The sequence below is a fragment of the Berghia stephanieae genome, chromosome 1 (assembly GCF_034508935.2).
Source record: "Berghia stephanieae isolate SIO BIC M18660-M18661 chromosome 1, UCSD_Bste_1.3, whole genome shotgun sequence".
Lineage (NCBI taxonomy): Eukaryota > Metazoa > Mollusca > Gastropoda > Nudibranchia > Aeolidiidae > Berghia > Berghia stephanieae.
In genome coordinates this window covers 42044183-42061206 of record NC_088360.1, presented here as the reverse complement: position 1 = coordinate 42061206, position 17024 = coordinate 42044183, and the positions used below count along the sequence as shown (strand labels likewise).

Genomic DNA, 17024 nt, shown 5'->3' with positions numbered 1-17024 from the left:
AACAAATCAAAGACAAATTCTTAAAAAACAACAACAAAAAAAAGAACAAACCACCCCCCCCCCCCTTCTCCAAATACACACACACACACATACACACACACACACACACACACACACACACACACACACAAACAATAAAAAAAAAAACCCGGACAAAACACGCCATACAAAGGAACCTGCAATCTCTTTTTAAGACAAGGAATAAATCCTTTCATATGATATTAAAATATTAAAAAGGACATAAGCCCTTACACCTTTATTCATAAGCATTTCTCCCCAGCCTACAACTATTCAAAAGATTAATGGCAAAAAAACAAATTTAACTTTAAATTAACGCAGCCAGAAAAAAAGCTTTTTATATGACATTGATCAATACATGTTTTCCTTTACCATATAATATGTTGTTTTTATTTTTTTTAAATCTTTATTATTCTTTAACTGATATGAATATATTTGAACATAAAAGATATTTTCCCCCGTACAGACGCAGATTGTTCAAATCGCATGTAAAACATTGTTCGGCTTTGTCAGCCATTTATTGCTGCAACAGTCGACACCGAAGAATAGTATTATTATGGTCCATTGCTCAATGTCGTATTCAGATGTCAAAAGTATGTTATTCATTTCATGCACTCTGAAAAAAAAAAAAGAAAAGAAAAAGTACACGACTTAAAAATGTTACCAGAAAACTAGTCCTTCACGATCGTTTAAAATGCCCTCCCCCCCCCCCCCCCCCCCCATCTTGCCAAAAAAAAAAAAAAAAAAAAAAAAAAAAAAAAAACCTCTCAAACCTGTGCCTTCACGTACGAACGATCGATATTTGATTTTTCTGTCCACAATTTTAAATGCTTGTTTTGTTTTTATTTACTATTTTTTTCCAGAGGAAGGCAGCAATGCCATCTTAACAATAAACAATTTAGATTTAAGTTTGTGGGCGGGTGGCTGAGTTGAATCACTGGTAGGTACTCACTATTACCCCAAATTGTATGTAGTCCCATGCTGTAAACCTTTCTTGGCTTGTAATGGTTTTAAGCTTATAACAATACAATCCAAATACGACCACCAACTCCTATAGTTATATTGGTTTCAATCAGCTTACTGCCTTAAACTTGAAAAAACGTGTATTTTAACTTTGGCCAGAAAACTCGTATTTCAAATATCGATCGATCATTAAAAAAATAAATTGAGCTTTAAATAGCGCAATAGCCACTAAACGTGCTCATTTTGGTCAGAAAACCTTTTTCTTTATTTATCTATATATTAAAATGACCGCCAACTTATCATTAAAAGTCTTTAAAATTAAAATAATGCTGCTCTTGTCTGACTAAAAAAAACTCATTTTGAAAATATTTAAATATCGATGGATTTTGAACTAATCCTCAATTTGTGTGATTCTCAAATTTGAGAAGACTTCTGGAAAGGCTCGTGTTTAAGAGGTTGTGGCAAGTTGAGGGCCTTTAAATCTCTCAATATTTGAAATAAAACTTTTCAAGCTAAACGAAAGAAAAAAAAAGTTTTGTCAATGTGCGCAGAATACTTTGTTATCCAAATCATAGCTCAAGCAATTTATACAATTGAATGTTATATCGTGTGTCTTTCTACCACGAGAACCAAATATATTTAAACGCTTAGAGAATGATAGTAAAACTGCGGACAAGTCCATAGAAAAACTATTTCTTTTTCTTTTTATCAAAAACTCTCAAGCGGCTATGTGGTCTTGTGGCTTGACACTCGCTTTCGGGTCGGATGATCCTGGATTCGAGCCTCGCTCGGCGCATAGTTGATTCCTTGACAAAGGCTCTAAACTCACATTCTCTCACAGTCATCCACTCACTAACTCACTCATTTCCATGAGGGGACTTGCGGGGTGCAGCCTTCACAACACCGTGCCACTCTCTTCATAAACTGTGCGGCTAGTAGTGACCAACCATTACGTAGTGCAGCTATGTGGTTTGTGCTAGGACACTCGCATTCGGATCGGAAGGTCCTGGGTTTGAGCTTCGTTCGGCGCATAGTTGAGTCCTTGGAAAAGACTTTTTACTCACATTCTCCTACCGTACTCAGATGTAAAATGAGCACCTGGCCGTAAACGTTTACGAATCATTTTCATTTATCTATTTATAAGCCAATCTATATTTAGCTGTTTGATTTGTCGACCTATTCCGTGTTGTCGTTAATCATTGTCTGCCCCACAATAGCGAAGGTCATAGGTCGGGAATGTCGTTTGTTTTCTATTTTGTTTTTTAAAGAAAAGAAGAAGAAAATTAAAAAAAAATAATGAATAAATAAGGAAAAAAAAAAACCCCAAAAAAACAAGCAAACCCTTTAGGTCACCTCTGCTCTGTCGAACTGTGAACAAAAAAAATCATTTAAAACATTTTGGCGAGAAAATTCGTCGTTCAAATATCAATCGATTAAAATGACCTTCACCTTGGCAAAGATGATCAAATCTGGGACTTTGTCTTCTGGCCATATTTTTCTCTCGGTATTATTCGGGGAACGGCAGTACTCTTTATTGATGCTATAAGTTTAGGTAAAATACTCACAGCATCTGCCAGTTGGATATAACGCACCAACACACACACAACTATGTGTTCCCATAAACGTTCATTGTCTAATTGATATAACTTAGTGAGAACTAACAATTTAAATGGCTATCTGAAAACAAGGACAAAGAGCTGAAAGACGTCAATATCTTTTCTTCTATAATAATATGTACTTTTTAAACGTTTCTCTTCTTTGACTTTATTCTTATCGTGTGTCGTACACAGTTTATTGAATGATCAGAATGTGTGAAATGAGGGGAGAGGAGATAGAAGGGGGGGGGGGGGGGGGGGTCTTGAAAAAAGTCCGGACCATTCAAGGTGATTTTGTTGTAATTTATTCAGCATATCATAATACATGGCTATTCCTAAACTTCAGAATGAGAGACAAGCGAAGAGGGATCAGTGACCTCATGTGGAAACGGTTGTGTTTATTATAATATTATCTATACTGGTCATTGACCGGCATAGCGTTATTGATATCAGCGTATTAATTCGTAACCTTCTAACTCTTTTGCTCAGTTATTATTATTATTATTATTATTATTATTATTATTATTATTATTATTATTATTATTATTATTATTATTATTATCATTATTATCATTATTATCATTTTCATTATTATCATTATTATCAGTATTATCATTATCATCATTATTATTATTATTATTATTATTATTATTATTATTATTATTATTATTATTATTATTATTATTATTATCATTATCATTATCACTATTTACCATAATCATTACTGTTATCATTATTATTATTATCATTATTATTATTATCATCATCATCATTATTATTATTTACTATTATCATTATCATTATCATTGTCATTATTATTATTATTATTATTATTATTATTATTATTATTATTATTATTATTAATTATTATTATCATTATCATTATCACTATTTACCATAATCATTACTGTTATCATTATTATTATCATTATTATTATTATCATCATCATCATTATTATTATTTACTATTATCATTATCATTATCATTGTCATTATTATTATTATTATTATTATTATTATTATTATTATTATTATTATTATTATTATTATTATTATTATTATTATCATTGATGTTTGTTTTGTATTTCACAAGGCAAAACACGTATTTATTTATTTTTTAATGTTTATTGTTTTTTAAGGGTGGGGGTGGGGGGGGGGGCATAAGGGAAGACGGAACTGCTATTCACTAAAGTTATACCTGAAACAAAGCTGGAATGTCATCTACTCCAATTTCTCTATTTATCAAAGAAACTCTGAATGACATTATTCTGGGCGAATGGCCTTTATAATATTGTAAATCATCTCTTTGATGGCACTCTTCATATGAATAATTATAACATTATATTACTTTGAATTTTTGTTGACACCCTCCTGTCTATGCTTTTATCTGCTTCTCCTTTTAAATCATTTGTTTTTAATTATCAAAGAATATGCAATGTAGAATGTTAGATTTATTAGTTTTAACAGAACACTTGTATTAAATAGGATTTACTTGTATTAAATAGGATTTTCACTTGGAACCAATTTAACCTCGAAGTGAAATCCTTACAAATGTCCTGGCCAAACCTAATTTTGCAGTGTGCCCACTAAAGAAATTCCTACTATTACTTCTTCGAACACTTGACCTTGGCATTGAATGCTTACCTCAATTCAAAGTCCACAGCTCAGCTTCGAGTATGACAAATCACAAATTATCGATATGATATGATATTATGATGATAAAATTTTAATTCTTTTCCAGCCACTGAATACGACCTGGTTTTGGAGCAGACATGTTCTTCGAACACTTGACTTTGACATTAAATGCTTGGTTATTGCCTTTCAATTCAAAATCAACAGGCTCAGCTACCTGTATGAAAAATCGCAAATTATCGATATTATGATATGATATGATATTATTATGATGATAAAATTTAAATTCTTTTCCAGCCACTGAATACGACCCGGTTTTGGAGCAGACAGGTGGAATCAACATGCTGGGACTGGTCACTTTCTCCATCGCCATGGGGATTGCCATCAACAAACTTGGGGAGAAAGGAAAGGCGCTCAAAGAATTTGTAGAAGCGATGTGTGATGCTACCATGCTTCTCGTTTCTGCCGTTATATGGTAATTAACACTCCAGGCATTCAATTAAAAAAACAAAAACAAACAAGTAGTTCAGAGCCATAGGCCCATGGAGCCGAGATTTATCCATGTTTTTATAGCGTGAAACGGACAATAGAAATTGCTTGCTACCCTTTGAATAGGACCTTAGTCTGCCACAAATACTTTCCGTCAGGTCTAACAGACCCAGCTATCCCACTCACTTCTAGGTGGACTGGGAGGGGGGGGGGTGTCAGAAAAAAATATTTGATTTTACCCGGTTTTGCCATGGCCCTGGCCGGAATCCTTGGGTGGGAGGGAAGCATTCAAATGTATAGTTATTTTTTTGGGGAGATGATATTTTTTCCCTTATAAATCATCTCTCTGTTATGTATCATTATATTTGTTGTTTTGAATTTATAATGCAAACATTTGAGTGTGTTCCTCTTAGTGGGATACCGTGCTTGTGTCTGGATTAGACCTTTAGGTGATCTGAAACTAAGTACATCGATGGTATGCTGTTGGAATCTACACCTATTCCTTATTTGTGCCATTTCCTTTTGTCCTACTTGTTCTAGGGTGCTTTAATTGTAATTCTAGAACTTTTATACCATCCCAATGTCTTCCTTTTTACTGGCGCTGATATGGCCTAAACGTGCTGCAAGTACCGTAAAACCCGTAAAAAAAAAACCAACAAAAAAAACCCAACAACCCAACCAAACAAAGATTGATAAAGATGTTCATCATCTGCGTCTTATCAGTGTTTTTCTCCAAACACACTACCTATGCATATCATGAATTAGCAATCTCTCTCTCTCTCTCTCTCTCTCTCTATTTCTCTCTCTCCTCTTTCTCTCTGTCTCTCTCTCTCTCTTTTATCTCTCTCTCTCTCTCTGTCACACACACACACACACACACACACACACACACACACACACTCTCTCTCTCTCTCTCTCTCTCTCTCTCTTCTCTCATCTCTCCCCCCCCCCCCCCCCCCCCGCTCTCTCTGCCTCTCTCTCTTTCTCAGTTCATCTGCACTTTGTAAAGATGCATATCTATATGGGAATCATTCTCGGAAGTGATACAATGGTATTTTTGAAAAGCTTCGCTTTTTGTAATTGTCTCTATGTTGATGTAGACGAGTCTCGAGTTATGTTTTGTTCATCTCTCTGTTTTCTTCAGTTCTTACCAACTGACCTCGTCCATTTCCAAACATGCGGCATATTGGACCTGGCTCTCGAAAACATTGCATTAGACCGATTATCATTGATTTTGAAGATGAGAGATGTAATCCGATTAAGACGACTCTTCGAATGAGGAAAATGGAATTCTGACTTTTGAAATGGTTTAACAGTTTTAGATAACTCCAATTTTAACTAGATCTGAGATATGGTCTGAATTCAGAAATAAAATGACTATAATCGCAGGTTTTGTTTGAATTTATGTGCTGTAATATACAACTTTCCAGATATTGACCGATAGACTTTCAAAATACGAACGAAGACTTTCTTTTACGTAAGAAGATTATAATATGGTTGAAAACAGTGTAACGAGTTTTGGACCACCCTTTGTATGTGTGTGTGTGTGTGTGTGTGTGTGTGTGTACGCGTATGTGTGTGTGTGTGCATGTATGTGTGTGTACATATGTAATGAATGTATTCGTGCCTTTGCTATATTTGATTATTTTCACCGAATAGGTTTTCAAAAGCGACCTGTTACTTTTCCAGGTATTCTCCAATCGGTGTATTGTTCCTGGTGGCCTCACAGATCGTGGGTATGGATGATCCGGAAAAAATGTTTGAACAACTCGGTTATTACTTCTTGACTGTAATGGCTGGCCTGGCTGTTCATGGATTCTTGACCTTGCCGCTCCTGTACTTTGTTTTCGTCCGAAAGAACCCATACAGGTAACTATTATTATTATTATTTAACACCGTCTAATTAAACAAAGGGATATCCGGGCGGGAAGCCGTTACCATTGTGGTAAAATTCTCGCTCGCTCTTGGATCTTGAGGTCCGAATTCGACTCAATTTGGAGACGTTGTGATATTTATCGTGTGACTGGGAAATTTGAACAGAAATTAATATACGCAGCGCTGAAAAGAATGCTGTAAAACTTATATCAATCAATATATCAATTAACCAATGGTATAACACTCTATCTGTGACTTGTAGAGGCCGAGTTTGAGTCCCGTTTTTGAAGGCATAAAGTTGAGATCTTTGAACAGTTTCACTCACATTTTCTCACAATTGAGTCTGATCTATTATAGCTTTGTCTCTGTCGAATATTAAACGGGACATGCTTCATATCTCGTTCTACTTCTTGAGTGTCGATGTTGGCATAGAAAATATTGTATACCGTATTGCGCACATTTAAAGGCAATGGCTCTTTATAAAAGCACACTATAATTCTTAACCAGTGAGTAACAGTCAATAGTGCAAGCAGGAAACATAAATCTGGAGAAGATAAGACAAAAATAAATTTGATATTCTTTTTTTTATTGACGTTTTTTTTAAAGTTGTTGTTGATACTACTGACAATTTTGTGATTTCATTTCAGATTCATGACTGGAATACTCCAGGCTATGTTCACCGCTTTGGGAACCTCCTCTAGGTAAGTGTTGCTTTGGGGTAGTAGTGACCTTCCAGATTCCTGTAGAATACGGTCCAGTCTTCAAACGGAAATATTGGTCGCTGGAGTTGAGTAAGCCCTGGGAAAGGTTGTTTTGGGCACATTTCCCCCATCTTATCAGAAATAAATGTAATACTCAGATATCGTCTTTGTATCAAACTGCTAACATGCTGCTTTTGTACAAAAATTGTGGACTGAATAAGTTTTTTTACTTGGAGTCAATTTAATCTCGAAGTCAAATCCGTACAAAAGCCCTATCCAAGCCTCATTTTGCAGTGTATCCACTATGAAAACATTTACTACTTCTTCGAACACTTGTTTTGGCATTGAAAACTTGGTCAATTCAAAGTCAACAGTCAACGTATGGTAAGTCACAAAACTCTTCTACTGTTCTGATTGTATTTTATTATGACCTAAGACATCGCCTTCTTTCAAAATATCGCGGTGAATTTAATATGACCTTGACCTTGATGTGGCTGAAAATTGATTGGCCTGATAGTGAGAAAAACTTCTCCAGTGCATTAAAAAAACTGCATGATTACGTTTTCTTATATAGCTAATAAATATAGATTATTCACATTGAGAATAGGGCATTGGAACAATCTGGTTGTCTATATCTACGGTCAAATCTATATGAGCACAATTTCTAACAAAGCACTATCAAGTGAATGTCGGTTAGGGTTCAGAGTAAAAGGATCCAATTTTTTTTCTTTCCTGGTAAACCTTTTTAACACTCAAGGTTTTGTTTGTTCTTATTCTTAGGTTTTGTTTGAACGTTGTCATTTTGTCCTACCCAAGTATACTCTCGCAGTGTAGGTACCCACCATAGTGACCTCCACTACTTCCTCGAACACTTGTCTTTGACCTTGAAGGCTTGGCCAGTGCCTTTTAATTCAATGTCAACAGTATTCTGTTTTCTTTTAGCCGACGTTTTCTTCCCCCTTTTTTAAACCAGTTAACTCTGAAAAGAATTTATTTAAAAATTTGGCCAGACAACTAGTTCTTCAAATATCAATCGATTTAAATGAAGTCGCGAGGTCCCAGGGTTGAGAGTTTTTGCCCAGATGAGGGCCGTTTAAACCGATCGATATTTGAAGGAGAAGTTTTCTGGACCAATTTTAAATACGTGTCTTTCCAGAGTACGACAGATAACTGGTTAAACAACCAATTAGCTGTTCAGTGGAATGAGCTTTTCTTAGAAAATGTCCCCTCTGTCGTGACAGGACAAATCGCTCCTTTTTTATTTGTGAGCCACCGCCGAATAAGGTGACCCAGCATGGCAATCCAGTAGTACGTCGGAATGAAATGGAGATGACGAGAATTAATTTTAAAGTCAAAATGCTCATGATTAAGATTTTATTTTAAAGTTAAAGAAACAAATCTCTTTCTTCTCCATTAATGCTTTAGGCTCGGCTTAAATGTCGTGGGATCTTATGTTGTGTCTGGATGGGACTTTTATGAAATCTCTAACATTGATAGTTTATTCTTAGAATCTGTTTCTGTTCCCAGTTTGAACGAGCCCCATTTGTCTTACCCTTTCTAGGATACTTTTGATTGTAAATCTATACTATTTTTGAACATCCAATTTTCTTTCTTTTACTTTAATGAAGTCTCAGTTTTGAGACGTTTTAACAAAATGAGGGTCACTTTAATTGATCGATATTAGTATGACAAGTTTTCTGGCCAAAACCTTTTAAATGTGTTTTCTCAGGGCACGATGGTAAGCTAAGCTCTTCATTGTATTTATTAGTCCTGTAAATCTGTAGTAGAGCGAGGTTTAAATGAATTGATGTTGACACTGTGCTCGACATGTAATATTACTGCCCACTTAGCTGCCATAAACGCTATGACAACATCTCTATAAACCAAAACAGACTTTACTCTATCGTTTGGAACCCAAACAAGCCACATCTATAAACCAACACATACTTTACTCATTGGTTTGGTACCCAAATCGATTAGTTATGGTTTGTAAGTAGGTATTGTCGTTAAAATGTAGGCTTCAGACTTGGGACTTTACTTCCTTAATTGTTTAGATTTGCTAATTTGAAACTGCACCGGTTCTACGGTCAAAGAATAATTAAATAGAATTAATTCATAAAGTAGTTCTTCATAGCATGGGGTGGGATCTATTCCGGACAGCGATTATTGCTGTTTACTTTCTCGATAGATTGTTTTTTTTTCATCACAAATGCTCCCCAAAAGGTCTGACAAATCCAGTTATCCAATCACCTCAAGCAGACCGAAGGGTCAGACCGTGGCCTTCGTACACACTGACCAACAAATGACAAGTCTGTGGCCACACTAGAAGACAAATCGTTAGTTGCATTCAAAAGTTCAACCAATGGGATCACTCGTTTCCTTGACCACTATTAAAGACAACTCACTCGGCGGTCCACAAACCTAAAAAAGAAGTCAAAATATGGGTCTTAGTGGGTTTTAGTGTTAGGCTCTGGTCAGACCCTCAAACAGAAACAAAAACAAAACAAAACAATAATAATAACAACAACAACAACAAAATGATAATAAAAAACTTGACTCGGTTCGAGCAGTGCTAAGCATTAACCAATCAGAATATTCCCTGTCATTTAACTCGTTCGTCCCTTTGACTATTTATTTCCAGAGGCCCGGCATACATTTCTATATAATTGGATTCAATAGTCTGATGTCACGTCGCCCTGCAACGGCGACCATCGTGGTTCTAAACAAATAAAAGCGGTACTTTTTATTCTTCATCCTGGCTAGAACTTTTCATATGTCTTGTGATCAGAATGTGTAAAAGTCAAAATATGATCAGATTTATAATGCTTTTTTTCCCCTCTGGACACGTTTTTATGCTCGCCGGAGAAATATTTCATAAGGGCGTCCGCCATTGTTCCGATAGTTAAGAGCCAGTAACTAAGTTACCATGCGTCATTACGAGGGAAGTGACGTTACGACTGTTGAAGCGTATTCTTATATCAGTGTGTCAAAATATTGTGAGATATACTCACCAACTGGACCTGACATATTTGTGTGTTTGACATGTACTAATGTTTCTAAGGCCTTTTCATACAGGAAATAAATAGTCAAGGGGACGAAAGTGAAAGGGAGTAAATGGCAGGAAATATTATGATTGGTTAATTAACGGGCGTCCCATCAATTACATAGCTACCTTTAGTAATGCAAAACAGAAAAATAGTCCAGTCACACAGTTAGTGAGTATTTATCACAATATTTTGGTAGTTCACTGGTGAACGAATTGCATCGGAACATCTGACAACCCCATGCTTTTTTTTCAAACGCCTGTGTTATGATTGTAGGTAGGTTATGTTAGTGAATTATATTTATATTATTATGGTTAAGTAGAGTCAATCAATGTGTGGGTTGGACTATAGCAACTTAGATAACCACGCCTCTCGGACAGTCGTCATAATGAAAACAATGGTAGTGATAGGTAAACATAGCAAACACAGGTTTTATTATCGATGTTATGTGTCTTGGTAAAACACCCGCTATTCTACCATTTGATAAATAGAACCAACACAGAAAACTATGTGTAAACTCAAAACTTTTTTAGTATGATCGAGAAAATTGTGCGATATGTATTCACCCATTTGGCGGTATAAAAACAATAACAATTATCATAAAGAAGTTGATTTCATTCACATTATTGTTTATACACAACCATGTTTGTCCGAGCATCTGAGAAGGTGTGTCACAAATTCCATGTTTTGACGGGTCAAAAATCTACTGGTTAATTGGGTGTGAGCTCCAAATCAAAACACTGATGGGTTGCACTTGTCATCTCATCTTTATTTGAACTCGTCCACCTCAGCTCACTTTTTCGCGAGTCATTGTAAAGTAGCGCAACATTTTATTGACCTTTTCCGTCATTTTACTTTTATAGATAGTATGCAGATGACGTCACTCAGGCCTTTGTTATTGTTTTTGCCATCCGCGTTTGTGAGTTGTTCTCACTAAACTGTATTAACCAGACTATAAAAGTTCATGGTTACACAGAGTTTGTGTGTTGGTCCGTTATACTTCCGGATGGCAATGTTGTGAACTCCTTGGCCAAGCGCATTCTATTTATACCTGGGAAGAAAAAAAAACTTAAGCATTTACTTATCTCAATATCCACTTGACCACAATGTGTCCTTAGCCAACAGCAACACTTAACCAGTTAACTGTCGTACTCTTTAAAATCCCGCATTTAAAGATTTGACCAAAAGACTCGTCTTTCAAATATCAATCGATTTAAATTACCCCCATCTTGGCAGGAACATTCAACCTGGAACTTTGGTGAAGTCCCAGATGTGAGAGATTTTTAAAAGATGAGGGTCATTTAAATCGAGTGATATTTGAAGGACGAGTTTTCTGGCCAATTTTTTAAATGCGTGTTTTTCCAGAGTGCGGCACTTAACTTTGTTAATCTGCAGGACGAGACATGCCGTCTGTTAGGCGATACTACAATTTTTTTCCAACAGAGGCAACGTCGTTAACGGCCAGTTACTCGTATCGAACTTGGGCACGGTGAGAGAATGTGATTAAAGAGCCTTTTCCAATAAATATTCAAATATGTACCGCTCAGAACCTGAGCCGAACCCTGGACCATTTTGTCCGAAGACCAGTGGCATACCACAAGACCACATACCCTCATGGAATGATTAGATTGTAAATGTGTCACAAGAACTGTTTTTTTTTTAACAAAGTGGTCCAAAGTGTAAGAAATATGTCAGAAAAACCCTGGCCTATTTCGTTTAAGAACAGAAAATATAGTTATCCACTAAAGTAAACTTCATCCACCCCTATCTCCTAAGGTGGAGGAGGCAAAAAAAAAAAAAAAAAAAAAAAGGAGGGAGGGGGAGGAGAAGGATCTTTATCTCTTTTATCTTTGATCCCCTTTATCTGTTTTTCTCTGTTGAAATGATAAATAATCCGACATAATAAGGTATTGTCATAATGTAAATATCAATTTAATACATAATGTTCCGAGACTTTTGAAATGACCGATTTAAAAAAAAATCTATTCAGGTTGTTCGAATTATTGAATTATTCGTATTGACCTTACGATCCTGTCAGTGAGAGATCACAATAAAACACATACATACAAGCATACATATGACATATTCATATTAATGTGTTTTTTAACTGAGCATGCTTATATAACATGCGTGTACAAAATAATCCTTTTGGTTTATTATTATTATTATTATTATTATTATTATTATTATTATTATTATTATTATTATTATTATTATTATTATTATTATTATTATTATTATTATTATTATTATTATTATATTATTATTATTATTATTATTATTATTATTATTATTATTATTATTATTACTAAACTAAGTACACTAATACTGTGCTTTTGAAATCTACATCTATTCCCTATTTAAAATACGAGAAATTCCCCTTTATCTTCCTTTTTATTGGGTACTACAATTGTGTAAATCTAGAACTTTTTACTATCCCATTTCTTCATTTTTACTGGCGCTGATATGATGTGTGTTGCAAGCCCCCTAAAACCCTTAAAAACAAAAACTAACAAAATGATAGTATGCTCTTGGAATCGCCATTATTTAAAATTCTATCATTTTCTTGGTTTTTATTGGCGCATTTACCTAAATGTGTCTCAAGCGCCGTAAAACCCGTAAAAGCAAAACAAAACAATATTTTCATTAATATCATCATAATTGTTATTGTCATTAATGTTATCATTATTATTGGCATTTGTCATTATTTTTTATTAATGACTATTTTTACCTTCTCACAGTTCTGCCACGCTGCCCATCACCATGCGAAACCTTCAAGAAAACAACAATATCGATCCCCGAGTCATCTCATTCGTGGCACCAGTGGGCGCCACAATCAACATGGACGGCACTGCTCTGTACGAAGCGGTGGCCGTCATCTTCATTGGACAGGTTCGAGGACTGGACATGGACATCGGCAACATTATAACCATCTGGTAAGTGACGTCACTTCATTACTTCATTGATTGGATGCCTCATATTCTTACTTTTAATCCTCTTTCGGCCTTGATGCACATAGAGTATCCACCAGACATCTCCATTTTTTTTTTTTGGTGGTTGACTGCTTTTGCGGGGGCTGTATTCCAATTCCAGGACAGGCCTGTTTCCTTTATTTCTTTTTTCCACGGTCCTTCGCAAGGTTTCTTTGGGTCTATCCCGCTTTCTCTTCCCATCTGTTGTCCAGTACAGGACTGTCTTGGGAAGTGACCCACTTACCTCATGAATATAATATTTAACAATGAATTCAATGTTGAGCTTCGAGTTCATTCCCGACACAATATCGCTTTGAGGTGGTTAGTCACATATGCGACCGTCCGTCTCAAAACGGTGTTATGTCGGGATGAGTCGGCACTCCGAAAAGCGAATTTCGAGATAAAATGATGAGAACGAGGACTTCAGAATTTTTTGCAATAAAAAAATAAATAAAAAGAGTATTTATGCTCCACGAAAACAAAGAGAAATAAACTCCACGTTTTATATTTGATGCTATGAATTCAATTTCCAGAAGCTAAAACTTGAGCTTTAATATAGTGCAATATCCACAAAACGTGCTCAAAGCGCTTTACAAGAGGCCCCGAGCAACTCTTAACATGTAGGACGAGACATGACGCCTGGTAGGCCATTTTTCTTTTCTTTTTTTTTCGGAAAGAGACAACACTGTTAATGGACGAGTACTTATTTTACTCCTGAGTACGGTGAAAGAATGTGAATAAAGAGCCTTTTCCAATGACTCAACTATGTGCCGCTCAGAACGGGTCTCGAACCCAAGACCTTCCGATCCAGATGCGAGTGTCATACCAGTAGACCACATAGCCTCACCTAGTTCATCTCGAAATAACACCGCTTTGAGGCGGTGGGTCACATAATATAGATAACCAATCATTCTTTTCTATCCCTGTACAGTTTAACATCTACAGCAGCAGCAATAGGAGCTGCCGGAGTACCACAAGCTGGTCTGGTGACGATGGTACTGGTCCTAACAGCTGTAGGATTTCCGACAGAGGATGTTGGACTTATTCTTGCTGTTGACTGGCTTTTGTGAGTATCGCAGTGATCCGTTTGTGTTTGCAAATAGGCTTCAACAGTCGTGACGTCACTTCCCCGTAATGATAACTTAGTAACTGGTTCTAAACTATCGGAACAATGGCAGACGCCCTAATGAAATTCTTCTCCGACGAACATAAAATGTTATCCAGAGGAGAAAAACATTATAAATCTGATCATGTTTTTGACTTATATATGTACGTTCTGATCACATGACATGTGAAAAAGTTCTAGCTAGCATGAAGAATATAAAGTACCGATTTTCTTTGTTTAGAACCAAGCTGCTCGTTGCTGGGTGGACGTGACATCTAACTATTGAATCCTATTAGCGCAACAGCCAAATCTTTTCTACAGTTTTAAAATCCCATCCAACTCAATTTAAAAAAAATTCTATTTTAGGAATACGCTGAATTTTACTCTAAGAACATGGGAGTAATAATGAATAAATAAACATTAGATCTTTATGATCTTTCTCCGACATTGAAATCATTATACACGGGTAAATATAACAATACATCAACACCGATAATGAACAACTCTACATAACAATAATTTACTCGTGCACTCTCCCACTGAGTGATATGCTGAAAAAAAACAAAAACAATGTTCATGTTTTCTTTTTTTTTTCCCCACAGAGATCGATTCCGGACCATGGTGAATGTTATGGGAGATTCATTTGGTGCCGGCATCGTCCAAAAGGTTGCCCAAGGTGACCTGAAAAAGATGGACTATGAAGAAGTAACTGGGAACGCTGACAATTCTCAAAAAGATTCTCATAATGGTGACGTGAATCGTGTGGATAGCGTGTTCTCTGTTGAACAACAAACTCCAGGGACTGTCGTTAGCAAAATGTGATTTTTTAAAAAAATGACGAAGGCGGAGAAAGAAAGAGGGAGAAAAAAAAAGATTGATGTGTATTGCTCCATAATTAACTTCTTATCACGTGCAGCATCCGACGTATTCATATTTACAGGTCTGATAACCCAAAGTGTTATGGTGTTGTAATACTCTTGAACCAACGCAAAATATTGTTCATTACAACAATGTTATAAATCAAACCCATCCGTTGTGCCCGGTGCTCAGACCTGCAAATCTGTACACGAAGGCGCGCATCGAATTATTACATTTTGATTTGGGTTGAGGGGGAAACGGGAAGGGGGGGGGGGGGGGAATATTATATCATGCTCTAGTTACATTTATCGAACACTTTCAAAAGTATATTTAATCCATCCATGAAATTATTATATACTCTTCACACACACACACGTACACACACACACACACACACACACACACACACACACACACACACACACACACCCACAACTCTGAAAATTGGTTGCTCCGATCCTCTCCAATAGCACTACTCAACAATGCAGTATGTTTGATAAAAAAAAAGAAATGTAGGATTACAAAACTTAGCGGCATATTATCCCAGAATCACGAAACACATATCAAATTTTGTGCCATCTTCTAAAGTTTTGTTTGGTGTTAATTTTATATTGCTATTTTGTTTCAAAATTCGCAAAAGTCCAATAAGTTAAAGTACTGCTTTTGCTGGAAACGCCATTTTGAACGCAAAATTTGAGAAGCTTGGGCATGGTTGAAACGATTTTCAACGTCACAGATCAAACGATGATCAAATATTTTTAAAATGGAGAAACTATTCCTTTAATAATGTGGGCTGTTAGGTTGTTTCTTATTTCTGTTGAATTTTACTTCAGTCGATGTTTTTAGTGGTCCCCATTTGGACTCAAACAAGTGTCCATGCGGTTCACAAAATTGTCAAAAGTTCGCTGGCAAACATCAGTAGAAATTTCCTGGATGACCATCGAATATAGATAATGTTCTGATCATTGACTTGACAGACGAAACAGTACTTACTCTTTGCGTTGAGTTGATTTGGAAAGGCCAGTTTCTCAATCGTAGCAGTCGACAAATATTGCCCTTCAAAAGAGGTTACTTTCATTTCATTCTTGTTTTCATTTGCGTTCAATGATGGCGCGGAATCATACTTTAAATTGCTTGTCTTTTGATACAAAAACTCAAATGCAAGACCGATTTTTATGGGCATTTTCAATAGTATATTTTGAAACAATTTAATGCGACCAGAGTAAAAGAAAACGTGACCTTCACCGTTTGGGTCCTTTCATGAAAAAGTAACTGAAATAGACTTGAATGCATATCTGAACAAAACTTTAGATAATTTCCACTCCTTTGATACATTGTTTGCTCAAACGTGTTAATTAATTGACAAGATATATCAATTTATAATCATTTCCTTTTTAATGAAAAACCCTGTACTTAAGTAAAAACTGTTTTATATGATGAATGAATGCAGCATTTTATCTTTCTTATTCTTTTCTTTAAAATCGGATGTCAATGATCTGTGCTATGTAGACGATCAGATTAATAAAAGAGATTACATAATGTTATGACATAAACTAAGGAGAAAAGTAACTACTAAGATGCTGGAATCTGTGGACAGTAAAAAATTGGATGCGGCTGCGGTTCTGTTTTATTTAAATTCTACCTGAAATCTCTATTCCAAAATATTATAAATGTTATATTATATTGTGTTGCTCACTGAAAATCAAATGTAACGTCCATTTCGTTCTGTAAAACGCTTTACAAAATTACACACTAAAAATTAATAAAACATT

General features: G+C 35.6%; 1 protein-coding gene across 13 annotated transcripts in view; it reads left to right on the top strand.

Moving 5' to 3' along the window:
- Window positions 1–17024, top strand: part of LOC144974933 (excitatory amino acid transporter 1-like) — a 69311-nt gene extending 52287 nt beyond the window's left edge. For 10 of the 13 annotated variants that reach the window (XM_078918502.1, XM_078918493.1, XM_078918479.1 and 7 more), the window contains 6 exons: window positions 4506–4683; window positions 6387–6566; window positions 7220–7273; window positions 13059–13253; window positions 14221–14355; window positions 14997–15763. In XM_078918502.1, the coding sequence (XP_078774628.1) occupies window positions 4506–4683; window positions 6387–6566; window positions 7220–7273; window positions 13059–13253; window positions 14221–14355; window positions 14997–15216 (962 nt within the window). In that variant the 3' untranslated portion in view covers window positions 15217–15763. Of the gene's footprint in view, window positions 1–4505; window positions 4684–6386; window positions 6567–7219; window positions 7274–13058; window positions 13254–14220; window positions 14356–14996 lie in introns of all 13 variants that reach the window. The other 3 variants (XM_078918460.1, XM_078918548.1, XM_078918487.1) reach the window with 1 other exon arrangement.